This window comes from Triticum urartu, chromosome 6, assembly GCF_003073215.2.
Source record: "Triticum urartu cultivar G1812 chromosome 6, Tu2.1, whole genome shotgun sequence".
NCBI classification, from domain to species: domain Eukaryota; kingdom Viridiplantae; phylum Streptophyta; class Magnoliopsida; order Poales; family Poaceae; genus Triticum; species Triticum urartu.
In genome coordinates, this window is record NC_053027.1 from 190,764,194 (window position 1) to 190,774,271 (window position 10,078).

Here is a 10,078-nt window from a genome sequence, read left to right on the forward strand (position 1 = left end):
GTGGGAATATTTTTGAATTTGGTAGGCCGGTAGTGCCGGATCTGTCCACGGTAGTAGGAAACCACTGTTTCACCGCCTCGCGCTTTGAAACTGCTGTGTATCCGCCTCAAGCCGTACTACCGCTCCCTTTGGAGCGGTACTACCGCTTGGCCTAGGGCGGTACTACCGCTCCCTTTGGGGCGGTACTACCGCTTAGGGCGGTACTACCGCGGGCTGGTCACGGTACTACCGCTGCATGCCAAATTTCCATCATTCTCCTACCCTCCCTTGATCTTTTGTTGTGTTGGTTGGCTTACGCTCGTTTCTTCTGGTTGCTTTGCCTCCTTTTGTGTTTGGCTCCAGGTGATGACATTTTCGAGCAGCAAGGTCGCCGTATCAACCCCGGGCGTGCCACCTCCAAGCGCTACCGGACCTCAGAGCCTGCCGGTGGTTCCTCGAGCACCCAACCGCCTCCAGCAAGTGCTTCTGCAACTGTTCCTCCACCTCCTCAGCAATCGAAGCGAGCCGCCACCAAGCCAAAAGGGAAGGCTGTGACTGAGATGAACAGCAAGGAGTTTTGGGAGAAGCGTCGCCGCAACCCCTATACGGTGGACCAAGAACCCACTTTGGTCAACCGTCCGTTCTGGAACCGATTTCAGTTTGCCATCTACTTCGATGTGATCAAGGCCAAGAAGAATCTCTATGTTGATGCTTGCCCCATTGACACCGATGCTATGGAGAAGGATCCAGAGTACTTTGGAGAAGCCTTTCAGATGTGCACTCAGCTGAACATTCTCAGGATCATGCAGTTCAACAAGGATTTCGATGCGGATTTGTTGGCTCAATTCTATGCCACTGTCCATCTTGGAACAGATAGCGACAGGACTCTGACTTGGATGACCAATGGCAAGCGGCTTTCTGTCAAGTGGCAGGCGTTCATGGAGTTATTTGATGTGGTGGACAACGGGCTTGAGACTCCTGTCGGTTTCCGTCCTCACCGCCATGTTACTTCCACCCACAAGCAAGCCCTTTGGCCCTACTGCACTGGGAAGGTTCATCCGGTCACTGAGAAGAAGACCTATGAGCTGTGTCCGTATCTGGACATTCTACATCGCATATTCCGTGAGACTCTCTTCCCTCGCATTGGGAATCTGGATCAGGTTCACTCCTACCTTGTGGACATGCTCCTTTTCTGTCAGCATGAGAAGGAAGCAAACACTGGAGAGAGCCTGGATATGTCTCATGTCATGTGGTCTGAACTTGTATCTGCCGTGTCTGAGCGCAAGTGTCCTATCTATGGTCCCTTCATCATGAGGCTCATTGAGAGGGCCTGGGCACAGACTTATCCCAGAGTGCTGCTAGAAACTGGAGAGTTGGTGTCACATGAGATCAAGCGTCTGAGGAAGAAGGATAACTGGTCAGCGCCTCACACAGGGGGTCCTTCTGCTACTGCTGCCACGGGAGGCCCGTCTGCTGCTGCTGCTGCCATGGGAACTGAGGGTGAGGCTGCTCCTGATGCCCACGATGAGGACGTTAGCCACTTCAGTGCAGAACCATCTTGGGCCCAGAAGCTCAAGCGCAAGATGAAGAAGCTCTTCTGCATGGAGTCTCATGGTCAGTACATGACTCATGTGGCGGAGAAGAATGCCAGGACGCGCCACAAGGAGATCATGCGTCAGTTGGGAGCCACAGTTGTTAGTGGGTCTGAGGGACAGATCACTGAAGAGGAGGACTGGATTCATCAGAACTGTCACTGGACCGACTCCGATGCCGAGCACTTCTCCACCCACGATGAAGATGCAGAGATGTGATGTTCAGGACCTTCCTCGCTCATCACCTGAAGTCATAGTGTCCCTCTCTGCCCTTTTTGGTGTCTCGATGCCAAAGGGGGAGAGAGTTTAGGGATTTGTGTTTGCGAGTGTGTCTTTGTGTCGTTCGTTTGCTTTGCTTTCTCGTTGTTGGTTTTGTTTGGTTTTGTGCTTGTGAGACCTAAGTTCCAGACATATGGTGTAAGACATATGCTACCTTGTTATCTTATCTATGTGTTATGCACCTCGGTATCCTATAGCTTGCATGCGTTTACTACCCTATATGTTGTTCTCATACATCTTGCTTAGGTTGTTGGTCTCTAAAATATAGGGGGAGCCGTGATCCTAGTATGTGTGCCGTGCAGTCCAAAGCACTTATCTAGTGTGCACAACATCTAGGGAGAGCCTGTCTATTTTGTAGAGGCATGGGTTCTCTTGCATTATATGCCATTACTCCTTTTTGTGCAAATCCCGTATTGTCATCAATCCACCAAAAAGGGGGAGATTGTAAGGGCATATTTATCCCTACGGTGTTTTGGTGATTGATGACAATGCATTTGCAGACTAATCGGGTGCTTTGAGCTCTTTCAAATATTCATCCTTTGGCACGAAACGATTATTTCCCCTCGGCGCTCTACTCAAGACGGTGTAGCTTCCTTCGTGACTTTGTTGGTGGACTAAGTTCCGTAGTAGTCACCGTTCTATCAAGAGGGGATCTGCTTCGGTATGGTTTGGGTGGAATCTCCACGTACACGTTCTTCTCTCACCCACCGTTTCTTTCCGTCTCTCTGGTACTCCTCTTCTCTCCTCTGTGCATGGTTTCCTGGACCCAGCGGTAGTACCGCGGGCCACAGCGGTAGTACCGCTGAGACTCACTAAGCGGCAGTACCGCTCCTCGGAGCGGTAGTACCGCTTTGTGGCCTCAGCAGCAGTACCGCTGTGGCTCCGTGTTCCTACCGCCTCGACTCGAGTGCGCATTTTCTCGTGTCGGGTTTTACGGCACTAGCTGCAGTATAGCGGTAGTACGGCTGAAGCTCAGCAAGCGGTAGTACCGCTCCTCCGAGCGGTAGTACCGCTGGTGGCCTCAGCCGCAGTACCGCTGTGGCTCCGTGTTCCTACCGCCTCGACTCTAGTGCGCATTTTCTCGTGTCGGGTTTTATGGTACTAGCTGCAGTAGTAGTGGCGGTAGTGCTGCTTGCGAGCGGTAGTACCGCCCTGCCTCCGCGGTAGTACCGCTCTGGGTCCCAGCCCCAGCCCCTTCTCCTGTAGCGCGACAGTACCGCTGAGGTGGAGCGGTAGTACCGCTTAGGAGCGGTAGTACCGCCCTGCCCCCGCGGTAGTACCGCTCTCTGCGGGGCTGAGTGGGGGGTAACGGGTGGATTGTTCCCCCACTATAAAAGGATGTCTTCTTCCCCCCTTTGACCTACCTCTTCCACCATTAAAGCTTCATTATTGCTCCAAGCTCCATTTTCGCCCGATCTCACTCCCTAGCCAACCAAACTTGTTGATTTGCTCGGGAGTGGTTGAGAAGGCCCCGATCTACACTTCCACCGAGAGATTTTTGATTGCCCCACTCATCCTTAGCGGATCTTGTTACTCTTGGGTGTTTGAGCACCCTAGACGGTTGAGGTCACCTTGGAGCCATATTCCATTGTGGTGAAGCTTCGTGGTCTTGTTGGGAGCCTCCGATCAAGTTGTGGAGTTTGCCCCAACCTTGTTTGTAAAGGTTCGGTCGCCGCCTTCAAGGGAACCAATAGTGGAATCACGGCATCTCGCATTGTGTGAGGGCGTGAGGAGAATACGGTGGCCCTAGTGGCTTCTTGAGGAGCATTGTGCCTCCACACCGCTCCAACGGAGACGTACTTCCCTTCAAAAGGAAGGAACTTCGGTAACACATCCTCGTCTTCTCCGGATCCACTCTTGGTTATCTCTTACCTTTACTTGTGCAAGCTCTTTAGTGTTTGTTCCCTTGCTTGCTTGTGTGCTTGTTATTGTTGCATCATATAGGTTGTTCATCTAGTTGCACATCTAAACAACCTACTTTGATGCAAAGATTAATTTGGTAAAGAAAAACTAAAAATTGGTAGTTGCCTATTCACCCCCCCTCTAGTCAACCATATCGATCCTTTCACCCACCCCATGACATTCCGCGGTATCTTATCATAGGCCTTCTCCAAGTCAATGAACACCATATGCAAGTCCTTTTGCTCCCTATATCTCTCCATAAGTTGTCGTACCAAGAAAATGGCTTCCATGGTCGACCTCCCAGGCATGAAACCAAACTGATTTTTGGTCACGCTTGTCATTCTTCTTAAGCGGTGCTCAATGACTCTTCCATAGCTTCATTGTATGGCTCATCAGCTTAATTCCACGGTAATTAGTACAACTCTGAACATCCCCCTTGTTCTTGAAGATTGGTACTAATATACTCCGTCTCCATTCTTCTGGCATCTTGTTTGCCCGAAAAATGAGGTTGAAAAGCTTGGTTAGCCATACTATTGCTATGTCCCCGAGACCTTTCCACACCTCAATGGGGATACAATCAGGGCCCATCGCCTTGCCTCCTTTCATCCTTTTTAAAGCCTCCTTCACCTCAGACTCCTGGATTCGCCGCACAAAACGCATGCTGGTCTCATCAAAGGAGTCGTCTAGTTCAATGGTAGAACTCTCATTCTCCCCATTGAACAGCTTGTCGAAGTACTCCCGCCATCTATGCTTAATCTCCTCGTCCTTCACCAAGAGTTGGCCTGCTCCGTCCTTGATGCATTTGACTTGGCCAATGTCCCTCGTCTTCCTCTCTCGGATCTTGGCCATCTTATAGATGTCCCTTTCACCTTCCTTCGTGCCTAACCGTTGGTAGAGGTCCTCATATGCCCGACCCCTTGCTTCACCAACAGCTCGCTTTGCGGCCTTCTTTGCCATCTTGTACTTCTCTATGTTGTCTACACTCCTATCCAGGTATAGGCGTCTGAAGCAATCTTTTTTCTCTTTAATCGCCTTCTGGACGTCATCATTCCACCATTCTCACCATAAATAAATTGATCTGGAGTCTCCTTGACAAAATCTCATCTCTCATATTTGTTCCTATTGTTGTAGGTTGCAGCAAAAACAAGATGCACAAGTTCATCTTCAGCACGTAGGCCGTTCAACTCCGCCACCCCAGGCCGTTCACGTCCGCCACGAGTGTCAGTTCAATGCCGCCCCGACAACCCAGCGCACGTGGAGATCTATAGAAGAGGTTCAGTTTCTGAACTTTTGAACGCCAAGAGGTTCAGTCCGAAACTTGGTATGGTGGGTGTACTACTGATAATCTCAAACTTGTTCCTCACAACTTCAGTAAAAGAATTTCTGGGAATAGATAAATGTGTGTATGCAAGGTGTTGTGTGATGAGATGTGGCCTGTGGCTGGGTTAATTAGCTAGAGATCTCAATTAGCTATGCCGGACAGATGCTTTCTGTCCGTATAGTTTAGGCCAAGAAGAGAAGCAAACGTGCTGCTCATCATTTGCCACCATCCATCTCTACTCAAATTATGTTCATCTTTTTTAGTTCATCTTTGAAATTTCGGTCCATTTTCTTTTGGCAGGATGCGTAAAAAAATCGAAGGCAGCAACTCAAAAATAGATGAATGTTGGAAGGAAGATGTATAAGGCTGAGAGGAAATGGCATCTTGAGGTCCGTTACCATTCAACTTATAGACATATATGCTCAGTTATTGTTGTGTAACATAGAGTTACCCTGAATGTAAATGCTCCTTCTCTTGTGTATTTCAGTTCAACAATTGGTGGTTCTTCAGGTCACTTTAGCGTGCATTTTCAGTACATCTTCCAGGTGAAGGAGCTTCCCTTCAGTTAATTTTGTTTATGAAGAAAAAAGATTGTGTCAAAAAATTGAAGGAATCAATTCAAATGGGCATAAGGTTGAGAGGAAGTGGTCTCAGATCACAAAATTTCCACTGAGAAAAAAAGCCACAAACAGGTTGAGTTCACTACATGGAATCTGTGAGTTCAAAAGAGAAACAAGCTCATTGTTACAACCCGACGAATTCACAAAGGAAAAAAATGGGAATTAAAAGAAAACTTGTAGAAGTTTGTTGTATGCAATTCTGAAAGTTCGAAGTCAGGAAACCGATAAGTTCAGATAAAATTAAAACTTTCAAAAAACATGATAGTTTTGTGCTTTGAAGTTGTAGTTGTAGATGCTTTGAAGACCGTCGTCTCCGTGCTGCCGCTTGTCGGCATCGGCCCCTCGAGCTGCTAACTATCCCTGGTGCATCATCCTCAGTCCAATCCCATGGCATTAGGGTGGCCGAGTTCGTCGCGGGCAGCAGTCCGGGTTCGTGTGCCACCGCCCGCCTGGACTCGCGGGCGCGTCGCCGCCCATCAGCTCCCCTGCTCATCTCCCTGCCACCAAACGCCGCCAGCTCCCCACACGCCTCCCCATTCCCTGGCTGCACGAGTCGATGCGCCACAGCCATTGCGCATGCTGCCACGCGCAGATGGGTTTAGTGGTGAGTGCCAACCTAAACATAGTTCTTGTGATGAAAAATGCCCTGCAACAGCATAAGATCCATTTCATCATAGTATTGGTGCTAGATACTTTTACACATAATTCATACTAAACTGTAAGTTATCTCTGAAGCACTCTATGAAGGAAATTATCTCGTGAGTTGTGTGTAGCGTTTGTGCCTGGTGGGTGTTCATATAAATCCCTGGGTGGCCACTGTTGGCTAGTTTTGTGTGCTTCAAATTTTCTAAACAAATTATTAGTATGACAAAGGATTTTTTTCCTTCTTATTTTGCTGCACAACCATGGAAGTTTAGAATACATTAGCAGTCTATGTGCATCCAACAGAGGTGATTTTTTATGCTCGATTAATGCAAGCCTTTTTCTGCTACTTAGTAGTTTATGTAAATGCTAGTGAGATGAATAGCTATAGAAGTGGTTTGTGCTGATAATACACGGCTCATATTTTTCTTTGCGGATACTTATGCAGAACGTTCGAACCACAGCAGCTCCCAAGCCGTTCACCATCGGCACCATAGTCTATTTTATTTCCTGAAACACATTCTAGGTGTGCAAGTACAGTATGTGATCTATCATCAGTTTATGAAAAAGCACATATGACAGTACTGTGTGTGTGCAAAAAAACAGAGCATTTTTATTATACATCAGTTTTCTGATGCGGGTGGCTAGTTTTGCAGGGATATTATCACTGTAGAAGCAAGAGATCAGCTGGGCAATGGAACAATAGTTGTTGAATTTCCTAGCTGACTGTCTGACCCCCGTGAGGCCTAGGACCAGCTTGGTTACCCACTTCCTTTGGTGCGAATTCAAGAGTGTCCCACCAATTTAGAATTTATGAACATGCTAATGGTGTGGAGTTCTTGTGCAGCAAGGTAGAGGTAGTAATCTCAAAAAACTTATGAAATACATTAGCGTGTGAAGCCGTGAACAGCTAGCAGTTTATCTTCCAAAATGGATTTATATTATGTTAATAAACGGTGTGCTCTTGTTATCAGTTCATGTGTGATCTTGTCATCAGGTCGTGTGCCAATTTGTTATCAGTTTTGTGTGTATGTGAGTTGGTAAACCAAGTGTGGCTGCTGCAGAAAAAAGGCACGGGGATGTGTTGCCCTCAATTCTCTCTCGACAAATCCAGCAGTGCAGGTTCTCCGGTGCGCCAAGTATAGCAAACCTGGAAATGGGCGTTGGGCCAACCACAAGGCAATGCCACCAGGTAGGGCGTGAGATGGCTGCCAAGCGCGACATGAGTCTTTTCGACCCCATTTCCAGGTGCAGCGCTAGGGATCTCATTGTGGGGTGCGCGAAGGCACTAGCGACTCTGCTTCCATTTCTCTTGAGAAGTTTTGCTAACCAATTAGCCACTGATAAGATGACTTTGCTTCCAACTAGCCACTAAAAGTTGTGGCCATTTAATGTCACCTTCTACATTTAAGATAGGTCAAACTGTAACCTTCCAATGTTACCGTTTGGTAGCTTAAGATGCTTTATGTTTTGTTGATCTACAGAGTGGCTATCTGAGAGCTATGTTGAACTTTCTGCAGAAAAAAAAACATGTGTATGTGTGGCTGCTTATTGCTTCTTGCTGCCACTATTTTTTGTAAATGATTTTGCATGTGCACTCCAGGAGTGTTTTGTTTCTGTAGGTCAGCTGCTCAACATTCTGGTACCGCTCAGTACATGTATTACTACTGGGAAGGTTCAAAAATCAGAACTCAACAAGTTCAACATGGTGTATGCCCCCACATGAGACCATTGAGAGGGCGCACCGTGGCGTCATGGACTACATCAAGCACGCGCTCACCCTCTTCACCGACTTCACCGCCGGCCTCATCATCATGGTAAACACCCTAGCCACCTTGCTCGTCTACTCGTCCTCCACCCACTATGGTTGCTAAAATTCGATTTGTTTTTATATGATGTGATCCATTGTGATGGCTGATGGTGTTGTGTTCCATTGCAGCTCAAGAACACATGCGACAATTCCGAGGACAAGAAGAAGAGGAGAAGGAGGTCCTGAGTGTCATATGTGCATCATTTTTTCTTGTTTCAAAAGTAGAAGGGGAAGATGTAGAGGGTGGACTACTCAGGGTGATTGCTGGTGATGTTGTGTTGTGTTAGGTCAGCAAGCAGTGCTAAAATTATTTTGCAGGAAGAGAAGGCAGTGAGAAGATGTTCCAGGTGACACGCCCTTCCATCAAAACAAAACGTTCAAACATAGCAAGAAGTCAGCAAAAAAAGATGTGAACATAGTATACTCCCTGGTTGTACAAGTAAATCATGCACTAAGTGTAGACGTTTATTATGTGATCGAATATGAGCTCCTATCAGCCTCTAGTCCATCTATGCTCTCTAGTTCATGCAACCTTTTCATATTAGTCCAGTTCAGTCTGATTAGTCTATTTATACAATTAGTTCAGGCACACATGATTATATGATGTCTTGTTTTTGTTATTGTTACTCGATGTCTCCATTTCCTTTTTTCTCTTAAGTTTTCTTATAGGGAAGGTTCTTGTAATTACTAGTTGTTTGATTGTGTGATCCAGCCGCTTACTTGATGTCATTGTCATTGTTAATATAGTTGCATATACGAAAGTGTGTGCTTGGTTTGGTTCCATTTATCTCTCTCTCTCATGCCTGCCCTTTTGATCTTATAGGAACTGAGGCTATTCCAAGGAACAAGACCGGTAAAAGCTAGCGCAAAGGAGACTATGTCGAGAGGTGGCGCTGCTAGACTTGTTGATGTGTAGTTATGGCATAAAAAGCTGAAAATTATTGTATATTGTATAATTCCATAAGCTGTACGTAGCAAATCTGTCCATGTGGATCAGTACAACTTATGTACAGCCTTGAATTAACAAATCTTATAGTCATCTTTGTAGTACTCTTCGTAACACTTTGTAAAGCAAGAGTGGCCCATTTTCTGTAAGCAACAATTCAGACGTATCTATTGTATCAGTTCTTAAGATTATATAAGAAAGTTCACTAGCCAAAAGGCCTAGAGAAGTCCACCTTATAATTTGCAAACCTTAAAAATAATGGTCAGCTTGAATTAAAAATCAGTTTGCATTAAAAAGAGTGATCATATCAAATTAAAAACAATGATCAGTTTGAATTAAAAATGACTAAATTAAAAAAAATGAACATTTTGAATTTAAAATAAACGATCAGTTCGAACTAGAAACAATGATTAGTTTGAATTAAAAACAAGAAATAAAAAAACCGTTTCCAACAAATAGAAATGTGGAAGTGTGAAGTGCAAACAATGACGTGTCCGATGTTCCAAAAGGGATTGAATGCAAAAAATCGAGGAAGTTCAATAAACCCATGAAAATCCAAATGTTAAAAGTTCTAGTCGTAGAATGAGAGAAGTCCAAAATATCATTGCAAAAATATCAATTCAATTTAAAAAATATCATTCAGTTCAACAATATAAACCATGCAAGTTGGGGACTATGATAACGTAAAATTACAAGAATCATATAAAAAACAAAATAAACTTTAGTACAAATACACACATATATCAGTACGAGTACTCTGTTTTTCAGACGGCAAAACACGCTCAGTACAAAACCATATGGACATCAGTTCAAGTACTCTTTTTCTGGAACCTTTCAAAATTACTCTCTGAAGAATACATCAGTACAAATGCACACGTAGATCAGTACAAGTACTTTGTTTTTTATGACGGAAAAACAGCATGATGGGTCTCACCGTAATCCAAATTACTCTTGAACAGTTTCAAATTTGAGAAAATGTTCAATATG

At 45.5% G+C, this 10,078-nt stretch overlaps 1 protein-coding gene across 1 annotated transcript; it reads left to right on the forward strand.

Annotated features, from left to right (window-relative positions):
• The first annotated feature begins 557 nt into the window (after positions 1-557).
• LOC125512305 lies at positions 558-9,306 on the forward strand. The gene is made up of 7 exons (XM_048677398.1): positions 558-2,511; positions 4,884-5,078; positions 5,374-5,462; positions 5,561-7,192; positions 7,958-8,152; positions 8,275-8,492; positions 8,969-9,306. Exon 1 carries the CDS (start codon positions 714-716, stop codon positions 1,788-1,790), a length of 1,077 nt encoding a protein of 358 aa, XP_048533355.1. The 5' UTR covers positions 558-713; the 3' UTR covers positions 1,791-2,511; positions 4,884-5,078; positions 5,374-5,462; positions 5,561-7,192; positions 7,958-8,152; positions 8,275-8,492; positions 8,969-9,306.
• Positions 9,307-10,078: the final 772 nt, after the last annotated feature.